This window comes from Babylonia areolata, chromosome 34 (assembly GCF_041734735.1).
Source record: "Babylonia areolata isolate BAREFJ2019XMU chromosome 34, ASM4173473v1, whole genome shotgun sequence".
In the NCBI taxonomy this organism is placed as follows: domain Eukaryota; kingdom Metazoa; phylum Mollusca; class Gastropoda; order Neogastropoda; family Buccinidae; genus Babylonia; species Babylonia areolata.
Window position 1 is genome coordinate 17,893,484 of NC_134909.1, and position 20,000 is coordinate 17,913,483.

Genomic DNA, 20,000 nt, shown 5'->3' on the forward strand with positions numbered 1-20,000 from the left:
GTATGAGTGTGTGTGTGTGTGTATGTGTATGAGTGTGTGTGTGTGTGTTTGATAAACATAAATCTTATATTTGGCAATTTCCAGAAAAAAAAAGAATACAAAGGCTGAAAGCCACGTACAAAAAAACAAACAAACCCCAACAACAAAACAAACAAACAAACAAACACGGTTCCTGAACTGAACGCTTATCATGCCAGCTTCTTGGGTGGTTGTTTCGTGTGTTACATGTTTTTTTTGTGTGTTTTTTTTTGGGTCGCCTTTTTCTTGTGTGTGTGTCAGCGGGTTCTGCCATGTTCTGTGGATTGCACAATGTTCAGACGTAGGCTGTCACATATGCTCAGTATTCCACACACACTGACCTGCTTGTCTTTGTGGGTTTTTGATCAACGTGTTTTTTTTTTTGGTTTCTTTTTTTTTTTTTCCTCTCCTTCTTGTACCGTCTCTCCAGAGCAAAGACTCCACAGTGTTCTTCATGAATGTGGGTGACCCCTATGAACCCATTGGATTCTACTCTGTCCCTGGGCCGGTGCGGCAGCTGATGTGGACCCCCGAGAAATACGTGAGTGGGCAAAACTTTTTCTTGGTCGTCTTTGTTTTTGTTTTTTTGTTTTGTTTTTGACTCACTTGTGTAAACAAAGTGAGTCTATGTTTTAACCCGGTGTTCGGTTGTCTGTGTGTGTGTGTGTGTGTGTGTGTGTCCGTGTGTCTGTGTGTCCGTGGTAAACTTTAACATTGACATTTTCTCTGCAAATACTTTGTCAGTTGACACCAAATTTGGCATAAAAATAGGAAAAATTCAGTTTTTTTTAAAAACAATATTGCACCTCTGGGATGGGCACAAAAAAAAAAAAAGAAGCCTAATTATATGCAAACTGCATTTACTATTATATTTATATTTTTTGTGTTCTCTAAACTTGGCACTTTGACCTCTTATTCTGACACAACAACAAGAGGAGTCATTATTATCATTTTTTGTTCAAACAGGAACTTCTTTTGCTGAGCATGGAATTTTTATTTATTTTGCAAATGTTTTGGTGCAGATAGTAAAGAAGGGAAATTACTCTGTAATTAATGCTAGGGGACTTAATTTATCACAAGTGAGTCTTGAAGGCCTTGCCTCTCTTGTTTTTTTGTTTTTTTTTCATCGTCATCATCTGTTGTTTTTGTGGCATCTTATACTTTCTTGAGTGTCTTTTTTTTTGTTTGTTTGTTTTCCGGGCAGTTTCTTCATGTATTTTTTTCCCCCCACGGATACAGATTTTACTTTTTCTCCTGTCATCCCCGTCTCTTTCTTGTATTCTTTCTTTCTTTCTTTCTTTTTTTAGTTTTTGTTTTTCTTTATTTCTTTGTATTTTTTACGTTTATTCTGTTAACCCCGTTCTTTTTGTCATTTCTTTCATTCTTTATTATTATTATTATTATTATTATCATTATTATTATTCTTATTATTATCATTATTATTAGTAGTAGTAGTATTATCATTATTATTATCATTATTATTATTATCATTATTATCAATATCATTATTATTATTATTATTATTTTTATTATTATCATTATTATCATTATCATTGTCATCATTATTATTATTATGAGCATTTACGCCTAATCGTGAAGACAAGCCTTAGACGTTTACAAACAGAGCACATGTGTAAATATCAATAAAGGAAAAATTGAACACAAGATACCAAACATCATCTGAAAACTGTTCACATGGATTCCCTAGTTCAGCGCTTTCTCCTGTCTTGGCCCAGTGATGATGATGATGATGATGATGATGTGATGTGATGTGATGTGATGATGATGATGATGATGGTGATGATGATGATGGTGATGTGATGTGATGATGATGATGATGATGTGATGTGATGTGATGATGATGATGATGATGGTGATAATGATGATGTGATGTGATGTGATGTGATGTGATGTGATGATGATGATGATGTGGTGTGATGATGATGTGATGTCATGTGATGATGATGGTGATGTGATGTGATGTGATGATGATGATGATGGTGATGTGATGTGATGATGTGATGATGATGATGATGGTGGTGATGATGGTGATGTGATGTGATGATGATGGTGATGGTGATGTGATGATGATGGTGATGGTGGTGATGTGATGTGATGATGGTGATGGTGATGTGATGATGATGGTGATGTGATGTGATGATGATGATTATGGTGATGTGGTGTGATGATGATGATGATGATGGTGGTGATGTGATGTGATGATGGTGATGATGATGGTAATGTGATGTGATGATGGTGATGTGATGTGATGATATGATGATGATGATGATGGTGATGTGATGATGATGATGATGATGGTGATGTGATGTGATGATGATGATGTGATGATTATGATGATTGGTAGTAGCAGTAGTAATGGAAGTAGTATTGCTATTATTATTATTATTATTATTAATGTTGTTGTCATCATCATTGTTATGATGATGATGTTGTTGTCATCATCCTTGTTATGATGATGATGATGATGATGATTGTGATTGGTAGTAATAGTAGTAGTGGTTTTATAATTATCATAGTTTTCATAACAATAATGATAATAAAGATAATATTAATCATTATTATCATTGCTATGATCATCATCATCATCATTATTATCACAATTACTGTTACAATAACTGTTAATTAATATCATCAGAAAACAAAACAAAACAAAACAAGACAAAACAAGAAATTCAGATCTCCGTTGTCTTCTCCTCGGTGCGGAACAGGACAAGCTGGCGCTGATGGTGGTGTGCGAGGGGGGGCTGGTGGTGGAGCTGGGGGTGCCGGACGTGGACAAAATGGACACCTCCCACACCTTCAAGATTCCCGAGCTGCCCACCAAAGTGTTCACCTTCCGCAGCGTCAAGTCACGCCTGAGGGTGAGCTCCCCCCCCCCCTTGGTCATGACAGTGGTCTCTCTTTGACTTGTTTTGGGGTTTGTCTCCTTTGTGTGCTCTTGTAAATGTTTAATGTCATGTGTGTTTGTTGTTCATCATCATCTTCTTCTTCTTCTTCGTTCGTGGGCTGCAACTGCCACGTTCACTCGTACGTACACGAGTGGGCTTTTACGTGGATGACCGTTTTTACCCCCCCCGCCATGTAGGCAGCCATACTCAGTTTTCGGGGGTTTGCATGCTGGGTATGTTCTTGTTTCCGTAACCCACTGAATGCTGACATGGATTACAGGATCTTTAAACATGCGTATTTGATCTTCTGCTTGCGTATACACACGAAGGGGGTTCAGGCACTAGCAGATATCTGCACATATGTTGTTGACCTGGGAAATCGGAAAAATACACACGAAGGGGGTTCAGGCACTAAGCAGGTCTGCACGTATGTTGACCCTGGGAGATCGGGAAAAATCCCCACCCACCAGGGTTACCGAGATTCGAACTTGGAACCGATGGGCGCAATAGTTGAGTGGTTAAAGCGTTTGACTGTCAATCTGAGGGTGCCGGGTTTGAATCACGGTGACGGCGCCTGGTGGGTAAAAGGTGGAGATTTTTACGATCTCCCAGGTCAACATATGTGCAGACCTGCTAGTGCCTGAACCCCCTTCATGTGTATATGCAAGCAGAAGATCAAATACGCACGTTAAAGATCCTGTAATCCATGTCAGCGTTTGGTGGGTTATAGAAACAAGAACATACCCAGCATGCACACTCCCGAAAACGGAGTATGGCTGCCTACATGGTGGGGTAAAAACGGTCATACACGTAAAAGCCCACTTGTGTGCATACGAGTGAACACAGAAGAAGAAGAAGAACTTGAAACCCTTGAATTGAAAGTCCAATGCTTTAACCGCTTCCGGGTGCAACGCCCATTGTTGTTCGTCCTCAAATACTGCGTCTCTTCCTGTCCTGAACAGCATGAAGAGGAGCTGGAACGAAAGAGAATCGAGGAGGAGGAGCGAAAGAAGAAGGAAGAGGAGGAGAGGAGGAAGAGGATTGAGCGAGGGCTGGAGACGGAATCGGAACAAGGGGACGAGGAAGGTGAGTTGTTGTTGCTGTGTTGTGGTGTGTGCTGTATGGTGTGTTGTTGTGTTGTGTGCGTGGTATGGTGCGTTGTTGTGTTGTCGCGTGTGTTGTGTTGTTTGGTGTGTTTTTGTGGGGATGTTTGCTGTGTTGTATGGTGTGTTGTTGTTGTGGTGTGTGTTGTTTTGTGTTGTGTGCTGTGTGGTATGGTGCGTTGTTGTGTTGTGGTGTGTGTTTTTGTGTTGTGTTGTGTTGTGTGCTGTGTGGTATGGTGCGTTGAGGTGTGTGTTGTGGTGTGTGGTATGGTGTGTTGTTGTGTTGTGGTGTGTGTTGTTGTGTTGTGGTGTGTGCTGTGTGTGGTATGGTGTGTTGTGTTGTGTGCGTGGTATGGTGAGTTGTTGTGTTGTGGTGTGCGCTGTGTGTGGTATGGTGCGTTGTTGTGTTGAGGTGTGTGTTTTTGTGTTGTGTTGTGTGCTGTGTGTGGTATGGTGCGTTGTTGTTGTGGTGTGGTGCATTGTGTGTGTTGTATGGTGTGTTGTTGTGTTGTGGTGTGTGGTGTGTTGTTTGGTGTATTGTTGTGATGTGTTGTGGTGTGTGTTGTGTTATGTTGTTTGGTGTGTTTTTGTGGGGATGTTTGCTTTGTGGTATGGTGCGTTGTTGTTGCTGTGTTGTGGTGTGTTGTGTTGTGGTGTGTGCTGTGTGTGGTATGGTGTGTTGTTGCGTTGTGTGCGTGGTATGGTGCGTTGTTTGTTGTGTTATGGTGTGTGGTGTGTTGTTTTGTGGTGTGTGCATGGTATGGTGCGTTGTTTGTTGTGTTGTGGTGTGTGGTGTGTTGTTTTGTGTTGTGTGCTGTGTGGTATGGTGTGTTGTTGTGTTGTGGTGTGTGTTTTTGTGTTGTGTTGTGTGCTGTGTGGTATGGTGCGTTGTTGTGTTGAGGTGTGTGTTTTTGTGTTGTGTGTTTGTGCGTGTGTGTATGGTGCGTTTGTTGTTGTGGTGTGGTGCATTGTGGTGTGTTGATGGTGCGATGTTGTGTTGTGGTGTGTGGTGTGTTGTTTGGTGTATTGCTGTGTTGTGATGTGTTGGTGGGCCTTTGTTGTGTTGTTTGGTGTATTGTTGTGTTGTGATGTGTTGTGGTGTGTGTGGTGTTGTTTGGTTGTATTGTTGTGTTGTGATGTGTTGTGGGCGTTGTGTTGTGCGTTGTTTGGTTGTGTTTTTTGTGGGGAGGATGTTTGCTTTGTGGGTATGGTGCGTTGTTGTGTTGTGGTGTGTGTGGTGTTGTTTGGTGTGCTGTTGTGTTGTGTTGTGGTGCTATGTGTGTGGTATGGTGCGTTGTTTGTTGTGTTGTGGTGAGTTTTGTGTTGTGTGCTGTGTGGTATGGTGTGTTGTTTTGTGTTGTGTGTTGTGGTGTGTGTTTTGTTGTATGGTGGTGTTGTGTTGTTTGGTGTGTTGTTGTGTTGTATAGTGTGTTGTAATGTGGTGTGTGTTGTGTTGTATGATGTGTTGTTGTGTTGTATGGTGTGTTATTGTGTTGTGGTGTGTTTTGTATGGTGTGTTGTTGTGTTGTGGTGTGTGCTGTGTGGTACGGTGTGTTTTTGTGTTGTGGTGTGTTGTTGTGTTGTTGTTTTGTGTGTTGTGCTGTAGTGTGTGTTGGGTTGTTGCGATGTGTTGATTTACGTCCCTTGCTGATGGTGACTGATTTACCTCCCATAACGAGGGTGGCCAGTTTACCTCCCTTGGTGATGTCGACTGATTTACCTCCCTTTGTGATGGTGCCTGATTTCAGAGGGGCGACCGCAGTCGGCCCCTGACGACTGGAAGCCGTACATCCCATCAGAACCCTCCCCAATCCTCCACGCTTTCTATGACACCACAGATGAGGGCACCTTTTGGCTGTCAATGGTAGGCTATTTCATTTTTTCTCTCCTTGAAGATGTTTGTTGGGTTTTTTTTGTGTTCATACAGTTTTTTTTCTGTCTTTTGTACTCCAATAGGTCACCAGCATCTGGGACAATTTTTCCGTATTTACGTTTTTTGTGTGTGTGTGTGATTTAGGTTGCTTTGATTATGATGACAACATGAAAATCCAGTTTATTCAGTTGGAGATTCTATGACACAGGGCAGTACTCTTAAGTTTCCTGTCATGGTATATATTTGTATTTGTATTTTGTATTTCTTTTTATCACAACAGGTTTCTCTGTGTGAAATTCGGGCTGCTCTCTCCAGGGAGAGCGCGTCGCTACACTACAGCGCCACCCATTTTTTTGTATTTTTTCCTGCGTGCAGTTTTATTTGTTTTTCCTATCGCAGTGGATTTTTCTACAGAATTTTGCCAGGAACAACCCTTTTGTTGCCGTGGGTTCTTTTGCGTGCGCTAAGTGCATGCTGCACACGGGACCTCGGTTTATCATCACATCTGAATGACTAGCGTCCAGACCACCACTCAAGGTCTAGTGGAGGGGGAGAAAATATCGGCGGCTGAGCCGTGATTCGAACCAGCGCACTCAGATTATCTCGCTTCCTTGGCGGACGCGTTACCTCTGGGCCATCACTCCATCAGCCCCCCCAGAAAAGAACACCAGATCAAAATAAAACGAGATGATTGAGAAAAAAATAGAAGACCAAAGAAGAACAGTAACTCTGGCTGCTGCAAAGGGACTTAACTTCAATCCAGCACTGCTTACAGACCTTTCTGGTTCTCTCTCTGTCTCTCTCTCTAACATCTCCTTGCCCAATGTGTGGCGAAAGCCCAGAAGATGAAAATAATTTCATATTTAACTGCAAAAGATACGATGAACTGCGAAAAAAAACTGCACCATTTTCAATACAGTTCCAGCGCAGAGAAAAGATTTGTTCGGCATACTGATGACAGAAAATGAAGATATTGATACTTTCATTTGCAAAATATGTATCTGAGGCAATAAATATACGGAAAACGTCCATCATTGGTCCAAATACTCATTAATCAGTTAAAAATTAGTATGGGTTCTAAGAGGAAAAAAGCATGGATAAAAAGGAAGGGCTACATTTGGATGGTCAGTCTCGACATTGTAATTATTTGATGTGTTCATATTGGTGTGATGGGTGTTGTTGAGGCATAAATAATTATTTCAGGATTTATATGTACTTTAGTATGTGTTTGTATTGATATGATGTGTATCGATGTTACATGCATAAAATATTTATCATATGATTTATCTGTACTTTGTTTTCTGTGTACTGTCCAAACCTTGGAGACGAATGGCTAAAAAAAAAAAAGGCACATTACCCCCCTGTCACATGTACTTTAAATTAATGACAAAGTGCCAAAATGTTGCAAATCTCTTATTAGTTTATGTTGTTTCAGTTCTGTTTTTTTCCCTTTATGTTCCATTTTATCTGTTAAGCACCATTTTTGTTCTGATTAGTAGTACCTACTATGTCACCAGAGCTACTTTAAATTAATGACAAAGTGCCAAAATGTCGCAAATCTCTTATTAGTTTATGTTGTTTCAATTCTGGTTGTTTTTTTTCCCTTTATGTTCCATTTTATCTATTAAGCACCATTTTTGTTCTGATTAGTAGTACCTACTATGTCACCAGAGCTTTACAGCTAATGGCATGAAACATTTCAGTGTTCAGTGTTCAGTGTTCTCTCTCTCTCTCTCTCTCTCTCACTCTCTATTTCTTGCTGTGCCTTTGATTTGCCTGTGTGGAAGCTGACTGAAGGCGCCAGGCAGCATTGGTTTGGAGTTGTGTCCCATTTTAGATGGGGGTCAAACAGAACTCGCCGTTTAACTTTCATTTTTATTATCTTCTTCTTCTTCTGCGTTCGTGGACTGCAACTCCCACGTTAACTTGTATGTACATGAGTGGGCTTTTACGTGCATGACCGTTTTTACCCCACCATGCAGGCAGCCATACTCTGCTTTCAGGGGTGTGCATGCTGGGTATGTTCTTGCTTCCATAACCCACTGAACACTGACATGAATTACAGGATCTTTATCGTGCGTATTTGATTTTCTGCTTGCCGTATACACACGAAGGGGGTTAAGGCACTAGCAGATATCTGCACATATGTTGTTGACCTGGGAGATCAGAAAAATCTCCACCCTTTATCCACCAGACGCCATCACCAAGATTCGAACCTTGGACCCACAGATTGAAAGCTTTAACCCATCGGCTATTGCGCCCGTCATTTTTATTATTATATCTTAACTCATTCCACACCACAGCTCCATGCCTGCTACAACTCCCCTGGACCAGCACTACATGAGACCACTGCAGAAAAAAAACCCCCACCCAGGGTGGTTCATGAAAACAGCAAAAATCGATGGAGAAATGTTGATTTCGTCGGTCAAACAAAGCTTTGTTTTCATGCTTCCAGAATCCATAAACGGTTCAGTTTAAAACGCCAACTGTACCAAGCAAGAATGAAACGAAATTAGAATAGTGTGTTGGTATGAGAATACTCATACCTGGTCCACAGGGGAAGTAATCATGGTGCGAGTTAACTCGTACCTGGAGTAGAATGAGTTAATGCTTTCACAAAACTATATCTTTTATCTTTAACTCACTCAGTATGGCCAGTCCTCTCTTCTCCTCTACACAGACCCCTCGGATGTCCAGTGGGTGTCTGAATGACCCAGCATTTAGCTTCTGTCGTCAGAATTGTGGTATTCTTTGTCAACATTCACCTCTTCAGTATAAGAGCCTTCTGCTTGCAATATTTTGATGGTGGTAACTGGGGTGAAACGCTGTTAACGTTGTCTCTTTCGCCGTTCATATGGAGAGAGTTAACCCATGCTGAACGTATGGAAATGATCTTTTTTTTTTATGAAAAAGACTGAAGACCTGTTTTCCGTGGACAGGGAGAATTTGACGCAGGCTACCTGTACAAGTGTAAGTTCCGGACGGAGGAGGAGAAGGGGCAGGGACTTCTGGATGTGGCCGACGAGCCCATCATGTCCGTGCCTGTCGTGGACTCCAGAGATGTCCCCATCACCACTCTGAAGTTCAGGTAGGGGTGTGTGTGTGTGTGTGTGTGTGGTGTGGTGTGTGTGTATGTCTGTGTGTATGTGTGTGTGTGTGTGTGTGTGTGAATGTGTGTGTGTGTGTGTGGTGTGTATATGTGTCTGTGTGTGTGAATGTGTGTGTGTGTGTGTGTGTGTGTGAATGTGTGTGTGTGTGTGTGTGTGTGTGTGTGTGTGTGTGTGTGTGTGTGTGTGTGTGTGTGTGTGAATGTGTGTGTGTGTGTGTGTGTGTATGTGTGTGTGTGTGTGTATGTGTGTGTGTGTGTGTGTGTGTATGTGTGTGTGTGTGACGGTGTGTGTGTGTGTGTGTGTGTGTGTGTGTGTGTGTGTGTGTGTGTGTGTGTGTGTTAGTTGGTCATAAATTTTAACATGTGTTCACAAAAGTGATTTTAGACACTCCAAAGATGTCCCCATTCACCACTTTGAAGTTCAGGCGTGTGTGTGTGGTGTGTGTGTGTGTGTGTGGTGTGTATGTGTGTGTGTGTGTGTGTGTGTGTGTGTGTGTGTGTGTGTGTGTGACTGTGTCTCTCTTTGTGTGGGTAGTGTAGTTTGCATATGTCTACGTGTATGTACAATATGTATATACATATATATATATATGTGTATATATAAACACAACACAAACACAATATATATATATATATATATATATAAACACAACACAAAACTGACACAAACATTTCTCTCACACACACACCCCTCTCTGTTTAGATTAAGTGCATGTGTAGTGGGAGGTGAGGGAGGGGGGGGGAGGAAGAGGGAGAGCAGCCCCAAACTGCACACAGAGAAATCTGTTATGACCAGAGAAAAGAACAATACAATACAATACAATGTACACCAACAATACAATGCAATACAATGTACACCAACAATACAATACAATGCAATATACACCAACAATACAATACAATGTACACCAACAATACAATACAATGTACACCAACAATACAATGTACACCAACAATATAATACAATGCAATATACACCAACAATACAATACAATGCAATATACACCAACAATACAATACAATGTACACCAACAATACAATACAATGTACACCAACAATACAATACAATACAATATACACCAACAATACAGTACAATACAATACAATGTACACCAACAATGCATACAATATACACCAACAATACAATACAATACAATGTACACCAACAATACAATACAATACAATACAATATACACCAACAATACAATACAATACAATATACACCAACAATACAATACAATACAATACAATATACACCAACAATACAATACAATACAATGTACACCAACAATACAAAACAATACAATACAATGTACACCAACAATACAAAACAATACAATGTACACCAACAATACAATACAATACAAAACAATACAATACAATATACACCAACAATACAATACAATGTACACCAACAATACAATACAATACAATACAAGACAATACAATGTACACCAACAATACAAAACAATACAATACAATACAACGTACACCAACAATACAAAACAATACAATACAATGTACACCAACAATACAATACAATATACACCAACAATACAAAACAATACAATACAATGTACACCAACAATACAATACAATACAATGTACACCAACAATACAAAACAATACAATACAATGTACACCAACAATACAATACAATACAATATACACCAACAATACAATACAATACAATGTACACCAACAATACAATACAATACAATATACACCAACAATACAATACAATATAATACAATACAATACAATATACACCAACAATACAGTACAATACACTACAATACAATGTACACCAACAATACAATACAATACAATATACACCAACAATACAATACAATACAATGTGCACCAACAATACAATACAATATACACCAACAATACAATACAATACAATGTACACCAACAATACAATACAATATACACCAACAATACAATACAATGTACACCAACAATAGAATACAATACAATACAATGTACACCAACAATGCATACAATATACACCAACAATACAATACAATACAATGTACACCAACAATACAGTACAATACAATACAATGTACACCAACAATGCATACAATATACACCAACAATACAATACAATACAATGTACACCAACAATGCAATACAATACAATACAATACAATATACACCAACAATACAATACAATACAATACAATATACACCAACAATACAATACAATACAATATACACCAACAATACAATACAATACAATGTACACCAACAATGCAATACAATACAATACAATACAATATACACCAACAATACAATACAATATACACCAACAATACAATACAATAATACACACACACACACACACACACACACACCCCTCCCTCACCCAACCCCCCCCCCCCCCCCCAACCCTCTTTTCCAGTGTGTCAGGGAACCAGGTCCTGTACGGTATGGAGGACGGCAGCGTGCGGGTCCAGACCCTGCAGACGCCCAACACGCTGGCGGAGCCGGGCCCATACTGGCGCCTCCCCATGCACGACGCCCAGGCCGGGCGGGTCCGTGGCCTGGCCTTGACCTTCGAGCAGACCCAGGTGCTGTCCGTGGGCGAGGACGGCAACTTCTTCCTGTACAACTACATGGCGGACGAGGAGCTCCAGAAGAAGATCGCGGAGAACAAGGCCAAGCTGCCTTCTGCCCGGGTCTGTGTTTTGACTGTTATTGTGGTGGTGGTGGTGTGTGGTGTGTGTGTGTGTGTGTGTGAGGGGGGGGGGGGCAGGGGAAGGGGTTGGGTGTGTGTGTGTATGTGTGTGTGTGGTGGTGTGTGGGTATGGGGGGGGTTGGGGTGGGGTGTGTGTGTGTGTGTGTGTGTGTGTGTGGTGTGTGTGTGATGAAGGTGGTTATGGTGATGGTGGTAGTGTGTGTGATGGTGGTGGTGTGTGTGTGTGTGATGAAGGTAGTTGTGGTGATGGTGATGGTGGTAGTGTGTGTGTATGATGGTGGTGGTGTGTGTGTGTGTGTGTGTGGTGGTATTGGTGGTGTGTGTGTGTGTGTGTGATGAAGGTAGTTGTGGTGATGGTGGTGGTGGTGGTGGTGGTGTGTGTGTGTGTGTGATGACGGTGGTGGTGGTGGGTGGGTGTGTGTGTGTGTGTGTGTGTGTGTGTGTGTGTGTGTGTGTGTGTGGTGGTGGTACTTTTCATACTCATACTATCACTGGTAAAGATGATGATGATGATGATGATGATGTTGTTGATGATAATAGTACTTGTCATACTCATACTATCACTGGTAAAGATGATGATGATGATGATGATGATGATGATGGTGATGATGATGTGTGTGTGCAGAAGAAGGAGGACTTGGAGAAAGTTGTGGATGACATTGACGACCCTGCCGCTTACAGGTGAGAAGATGTTTGAACCACTCTTTGACCTGTTTGACTGACTGACTGAATGGCTGACTGGTTGACTGACTGGTTGGCTGACTGGTTGACGGACTGGCTGGTTGACTGACTGGTTGACTGACTGGCTGACTGAATGGCTGGCTGACTGGTTGACTGGCTGGCTGACTGGTTGGCTGACTGGTTGACTGACTGGTTGGCTGACTGGTTGACTGGCTGACTGAATGGCTGGCTGACTGGTTGACTGACTGGTTGACTGGCTGGCTGACTGACTGGATGACCGATTGGTTGACTGACTGGTTGACTGGCTGACTGGTTGACCGATTGGTTGACTGGTTGACTGACTGGTTGACTGGCTGGCTGGCTGACTGGCTGGCTGACTGACTGGCTGGTTAACTGACTGGTTGACTGGCTGGCTGACTGGCTGGTTGACTGACTGACTGGTTGACTGGCTGACTGACTGGTTGACTGACTGGTTGACTCTGACTGGCTGACTTGCACTCTCACTTTCTCATTCACATGTGTTATAACTAATCACACGCACACACACAAAAAAACAAAACACACACTCACACATACACACACACACACACACGCACGCACACTGACACGCACTCATACAGACGCACACTCACACTCACACACACTCACACACACATGCACACACACACACACACACACACACACACTTGCACTGTATGTTGTCAAAACTGGAAATGTACCATGTGGCTTACAAAAAAAAAGAAAGAAAAGAAGAAAACAAAGAAATAAATAAATGAAATAAACCAGCGCCTGGTCTCACAGACACTGAGCAGTGTAAGAAAGAAGAATAAACAAGCACAAATAAATAAATGAAGAAATAGTTCATCTTCTTCTTCATTCATGGGCTGCAACTCCCACGTTCACTCGTATGTACACGAGTGGGCTTTTACGTGTATGACCGTTTTTACCCGGTCATGAAGGCAGCCACATTCCGTTTTCCGGGTTGTGCTTGCTGGGTATGTTCTTGTTTTTCCATAACCCACCGAACGCTGACATGGATTACAGGATCTTTAACGTGCGTATTTGATCTTCTGCTTGCCGTATACACACGTGAAGGGGGTTCAGGCACAAAGCAGGTCTGCACATACGTTGACCTGGGAGATCAGGAAAAATCTCCAACCCTTTACCCACCAGGCGCCGCTACGGAGATTCGAACCCGGGACCCTCAGATTGAAAGTCCAACGCTTTAACACCACTCGGCTATTGCGGACATTCGAACCCAGGACCCTCAGATCGAAAGTCCAACGCTTTAAAGCACTCGGCTGTTGCGCCCGTCAAAGAAATAACCCGAGGCTGGGCCCGATCTCTGCGTGGGCAGCATCGAGGACGCCAAGCAGAAGGCGGAGCACGACAAGATGATGAAGGAGGCGGAGGAGAAGAAGCGAGAGGTGCGCCGACAGATCGCCAAACTCCGCCGCCAGTTCAAGTCCATCCTGGAGCAGAACGAGTCCATGCCTGCCAAACAGCAGCTGGACCGGTTGGTGAGTTGGAAGTCTTCTTCTTCTTCTTCTTCTTCTTCTTCTTCGTCTTCTTCGGCGTTCGTGGGCTGTAACTCCCACGTTCACTCGTATGTGTGTGTACACGAGTGGGCTTTTACGTGTATGACCGTTTTTACCCCCCCGCCATGTAGGCAGCCATACTCTAGAGTTTGTAACATGTATACATCCGATGTGTGTTAGTGTTCAGGTGTTTGTAACATGTTACGTCCATTGTGTGTTAGTGTTCAGGTGTTTGTAACATGTTACGTCCATTGTGTGTTAGCGTTCAGGTGTTTGTAACATGTTGCGTCCATTGTGTGTTAGTGTTAAGGTGTTTGTAACATGTTACATCCATTGTGTGTTCGTAACATGTTACATCCAATGTGTGATAGTGTTCAGAGGTTTGTAACATGTTACATCCATTGTGTTTTAGTGTTCAGGAGCTTGTAACATGTTACATCCATTGTGTGTTAGTGTTCAGGTGTTTGTAACATGTTACATCCAGTGTGTGTTAGTGTTCAGGTGTTTGTAACATGTTACATCCAATGTGTTTTAGTGTTCAGGTGTTTGTAACATGTTACGTCCATTGTGTGCTAGTGTTCAGGTGTTTGTAACATGTTATGTACATTGTGTGTTAGTGTTCAGGTGTTTGTAACATGTTACATCCAGTGTGTGATAATGTTCAGAGGTTTGTAACATGTTACATCCGATGTGTGTTAGTGTTCAGGTGTTTGTAACATGTTACATCCAATGTGTGTTAGTGTTCAGATGTTTGTAACATGTTACATCCAATGTGTTTTAGTGTTCAGGAGCTTGTAACATGTTACATCCAATGTGTGTTTGTGTTCAGGAGTTTGTAACATGTTACATCCATTACGTGTTAGTGTACAGGAGCCGGTTGCATTGCTTGGTTCTAACTTTTTTGACGGTTACACGTGACTGAAATTAATGCCTGCGTTGACCGAACTACGCCATTGGTCAGTTCCATACTATACACCACAGTTAGTAGCAGGGTTATTACGACCATACTAGGCTCTTCGGCGTCCGAGCAGTGCAACTGGCTGCCTGGAGTTTTGCAACATGTTACATCCCTTGTGTTTTTGGTGTTACAGGAGTTTGAGATGGATCGTGAAATCAAACTGGAGCTGGAGAGACAGACGATGGAGAGAGTCAGTCTTGTTCGGAGAGAGCTGGCCTGGGAGTCGGAGAAACAGCGCATCGCTCTGGAGAAACTGCGGAAAAGGTGTTTGTCTCTGTGTGTGTGTGTGTGTGTATGTGTGTTTGTGGGTGGGTGTGGGTGGGTGGGTAAGCACATATGTGTGTGTGTGTGGGGAGGGGGGGGGTAAGCACATATGCATATGTGTGCGCGTGTGTGTATGTTCGTGTGTGAGTTTTGGGGGTGGGGGTGTGTGTCAGTGTGTGTCAGTGTGTGTGTGAGACTGTGTGTGTGTGGTGGTGGTGGTGGTGGTGGTGGTGTGTGTGTGTGTGTTTGTGTGTGTGTGTGTATGTATGTGTGTGTGTGCATACGTGCATGCATTACGCATGTGCACATGTATGTGCATGAATGCATGTGTGTGTGTGTCAGTGCGCACGTGTGTGTGTGTGAGAGAGTGCGTGTGCGCACGTATGTGTGTTTGAAACGCTCTATGTATTCGGCACTGCCTTGGGCAAACGTCAATTTTAAGCCAAGCTCCACTTCCATACAACAGTCAGAACATTTCTGCACAATGACCCACAAATCAATCCGATACAACATTCGAAACCTGAGGCGCATTTCTTCAGCAAGAGTGGCTAGGTTCTCGTGCGTCAAGGCTGGTCAGCCTTCATTACAACTTTGCCGTGAAGTAAGACAGTGGCTAGGTTCTTACGCCTCAAGGCTAGTTAGCCTTCATTACAACTTTGCTGTGAAGTAAGACAGTGGCTAGGTTCTTACGCCTCAAGGCTAGGTGGCTAGGTTCTTACGCCTCAAGGCTAGTTAGCCTTCATTACAACTTTGCCATGAAGTAAGACAGTGGCTAGGTTCTTACTCCTCAAGTCTAGGTGGCTAGGTTCTTACTCCTCAAGTCTAGTTAGCCTTCTGTACAACTTTGCCGTGAAGTAAGACAGTGGTTAGGTTCTTACGCCTCAAGGCTAGGTGGCTAGGTTCTTACTCCTCAAGCCTAGTTAGCCTTTGGAGCAACTTTGCCATGAAGTAAGACAGTGGCTAGGTTCTTACTCCTCAAGTCTGGGTGGCTAGGTTCTTACTCCTCAAGTCTAGGTAGCCTCCAGAGCAACTTTGCCATGAAGTAAGACAGTGGCTAGGTTCTTACGCCTCAAGTCCAGGTGGCTAGGTTCTTACGCCTCAAGTCTAGATAGCCTTTGGAACAACTTTGCCATGAAGTAAGGAATCTACTTCCCACCTCACATTCATTTCATTGTGCTCCTCAGCCTCACTGGGCCACTGGCACGCAAACGCGCTCGTGATTATTGTATTTTATTTCGTATTTCTCTTTTTTTGTCACAACAGATTTCTCTATGTGAAATTGAGGTTGCTCTCCCCAGGGAGAGTGTGTTGCTACACTGAGAGCACCATCCTTTTTTTCTTTTTCTTTTTTTTCCTGCATGCAGTTTTTCCTATCGAAGTGGATTTTTCTACTGAGTTTTGCCAGGGACAACCCTTTTGTTGCCGTGGGTTCTTTTACCTACGCTTAGTGCATGCTGCACACAGGACCACAGTGTATCGTCTCATCCGAATGACTAGCGTCCAGACCACCACCCCTCAAGGTCTAGTGGAGGGGGAGAAAATATCGGCGGCTGAGCCGTGAACGGAACCAGCACGCTCAGATTCTCTCGCTTCCTAGGCGGACGCGTTACCTCTAGACCATCACTCCACTATGATCAAGATTAAGAAACTCGTCTCGTGTTTCAGGTTCAAGGACGTGGTGGAATGCGAGCGCATCGTCCTGAAAGCTTTCTTGACCCCACACGAGGTCAGCAGTTTCCGTGCCAACAAGCTGTCGGAGGATTTCTACCAGCTGAAGGCGGAGTACGAGCGCAAGAAGACGATGGGTCAGACCAAGGATGACTTTACCCGGGACCCCACCCGCGACTTGTTGGCAGGTAAAGAGAGGGACGTTTGTGTGTGTGTGGGTGTGGGTGTGTGTGTGGTGTGTATGTGTGGGGGCTGGTGGGGAGGTGTGTGTGTTTGTGGGGTGTGGGTGCGTGTGTGTGTGCGAGGTGTGTGTGTGTGTGTTTGTGAGGTGTGTTTGTGTGTGCATGTGTGGTGTGTGTGTGTGTATGTGCATGTGCGTGTGTGTGTGGGAGGTGTGTGGGGGTGGGGGGTGGGGGGAAGGTGTGTTTGTGTGTGTTTGCGTATGTGTGTGTGTGTGTGTGTGTGTATTGTGTGAATACGTGTGTGTTTGCGTATGTATTTGATAGTGTGTGTGTTGTTTAAATAGTGTGTGTTTGCGTATGTATTTGATAGTGTGTGTGTGCGTGTGTGTGTGTTGTTTGAATAGTGTGTGTTTGCGTATGTATTTGATAGTGTGCGTGTGTGTGTGTGTGTGTGTGTTGTTTGAATAGTGTGTGTTTGCGTATGTATTTGATAGTGTGTGTGCGTGTGTGTGTTTGTTGTGTGAATACGTGTGTGTTTGCGTATGTATTTGATAGAGTGTGTGTGTGTGTGTGTGTGTGTGTGTGTGTGTGTGTTGTGTGAATACGTGTGTGTTTGCTTATGTATTTGATAGAGTGTGTGTGTGTGTTTCATAAAACAGACACGATACAGTCACTACTAAACAAACAATATACAATCAATAACGAACATAACATTATGCAGTCAATACCACACAATATACAATCAGTAATAAAGACAAAAACCAATACACAATCAATGAACAACAATATACAATCCATGACAAGCAAACAGTACACAGTCAACAGCAAACACTATACAAAATCAGCGACAAACACACACTACACATTCAACGACACATCAGAGCGATACACGATCCATAACAAACACACTACGACCAGTCACCAGGTCAACAGAGGGTCGCGACAAACCAGAGTGACTCACAATCAATAACAAACAAAATTATTGTTATTAATTTATTATTATTATTATTATTACTACTGCCTTTTTTATTATTATTTTTTATTATTATTATTTTTTAATTATTATTATTATTTTTTTTAACATTATAGTTATTATTTATTTATTTATTTATTCGTGTAAGCTTATCTATTATTTATTCACCTTTTTTTTTCTTTTTTTTTTTCCTCAAGGCGTGACTAAGCGCGTTGGGTTACGCTGCTGGTCAGGCATCTGCTTGGCAGATGTGGTGTAGCGTATATGGATATGTCCGAACGCAGTGACGCCTCCTTGAGCTACTGAAACTGAAACTGAAACTGAAACACGGTCAATAACAAACACTATTCAATCAACAAACAAACAAACAATTCACAATCAACGACACACCAAAGTGACACACGATCAATAACAAAAATTCACAATCAACGACAAAGCAAAGTGACACACGATCAATAACAAACAATTCACAATCAACGACAAAGCAAAGTGACACACGATCAATAACAAACAATTCACAATCAACGACAAAGCAAAGTGACACACGATCAATAGCAAACAATTCACAATCAACGACAAAGCAAAGTGACACACGATCAATAACAAACAATTCACAATCAGCGACAAAGCAAAGTGACACACGATCAATAACAAACAATTCACAATCAACAACAAACCAAAGTGACACACGATCAATAACAAAAATTCACAATCAACGACAAAGCAAAGTGACACACGATCAATAACAAACAATTCACAATCAGCGACAAACCAGAGAGCGACACGCAATCTCGTCAATATCAACAACAATAACAAACGCACCTCGACCAATCAATCACCAGGTCAGCAGCGGGTCACGGAGGGCGGGGTTCAGGGGGCGGACACGGTGGACGCCGAGGTGGGGTCAAAGGTGGTGACCTCGCTGAAGGGCAGCATGGGTGAGCGCATCACCAAGGCCCTGTCCAAGGTGGAGGAGAAGAAGAAGAAGCGGGCCATTCGCCGGGCCATGGTGAGGGCAGCATAGTGTTGTGTTGTGGTGTGGTGTGTTGTGAGGTGTGGTGCGGTGTGGTGTGGTGTGGTGCGTAGTTTTGTGGTGTGTTGTTTTGTGGTGTGGTGTGGTGTTTTGTGGTGTGTTGTGTTGTTTTGTGGTGTGGTGTGGTGTGGTGTGGTGTGTTGTGTTGTTTTGTGGTGTGGTGTGGTGTTTTGTGGTATGGTGTGGTGTGTTTGTGGTGTGGTGTGGTGTTTTGTGATGTGGTGTGGTGTGTTGTGTTGTTTTGTGGTGTGGTGTGGTGTTTTGTGGTGTGGTGTGGTGTGTTGTTTTGTGGTGTGGTGTGGTGTGTTGTTTTGTGGTGTGGTGTGTTGTTTTGTGGTGTGTTGTGGTGTGGTGTGTTGTTTTGTGGTGTGGTGCGGTGTGGTGTGGTGCGGTGTGGTGTGGTGTGGTGCGGTGTGGTGTGTTGTGTTGTTTTATGGTGTGGTGTGGTGTGGTGTGGTGTGTTGTTTTATGGTGTGGTGTGGTGTGGTGTGGTGTGCTGTTTTGTGGTGTGTCGTGATGTGGTGTGTTGTTTTGTGGTGTGTTGTGTTGTTTTTTTTGGTGTGGTGTGGTGTGTTGTTTTGTGGTGTGTTGTGTTGTTTTGTGGTGTGGTGTGTTGTGGTGTGGTGTGGTGTTTTATGTTGTGTTGTGTTGTTTTGTGGTGTGGTGTGGTGTGGTGTGGTGTGTTGTTTTGTGGTGTGTTGTGTTGTTTTGTGGTGTGGTGTGGTGTGGTGTGGTGTGTTGTTTTGTGGTGTGTTGTGTTGTTTTGTGGTGTGGTGTGGTGTGTTGTTTTGTGGTGTGGTGTGGTGTGTTGTTTTGTGGTGTGGTGTGGTGTGGTGTGTTGTGGTGTGGTGTGGTGTGGTGTGTAGAAGAAGTTGTTTTCCAGAAGTCAGCGAATAACTAGTACAAATGGTAGACGTTTCAAAACTTGAAGTCAGCTAATAACTAGTACAAACGGTAATTGTTTTCTAGAAGTCAGCGAATAAC

General features: G+C 42.8%; 1 protein-coding gene across 2 annotated transcripts in view; it reads left to right on the forward strand.

Annotated features, from left to right (window-relative positions):
* The window catches only part of LOC143277400 (cilia- and flagella-associated protein 44-like), a 73,323-nt gene that overhangs the window by 22,822 nt on the left and 30,501 nt on the right, over positions 1-20,000 (forward strand). For both annotated transcript variants that reach the window (XM_076582191.1, XM_076582192.1), the window contains 11 exons: positions 449-559; positions 2,748-2,900; positions 3,890-4,013; positions 5,779-5,894; positions 8,843-8,991; positions 11,423-11,699; positions 12,345-12,400; positions 13,758-13,920; positions 15,030-15,160; positions 16,826-17,016; positions 18,826-18,992. In XM_076582191.1, the coding sequence (XP_076438306.1) occupies positions 449-559; positions 2,748-2,900; positions 3,890-4,013; positions 5,779-5,894; positions 8,843-8,991; positions 11,423-11,699; positions 12,345-12,400; positions 13,758-13,920; positions 15,030-15,160; positions 16,826-17,016; positions 18,826-18,992 (1,638 nt within the window). The remainder of the gene's footprint in view (positions 1-448; positions 560-2,747; positions 2,901-3,889; positions 4,014-5,778; positions 5,895-8,842; positions 8,992-11,422; positions 11,700-12,344; positions 12,401-13,757; positions 13,921-15,029; positions 15,161-16,825; positions 17,017-18,825; positions 18,993-20,000) is intronic.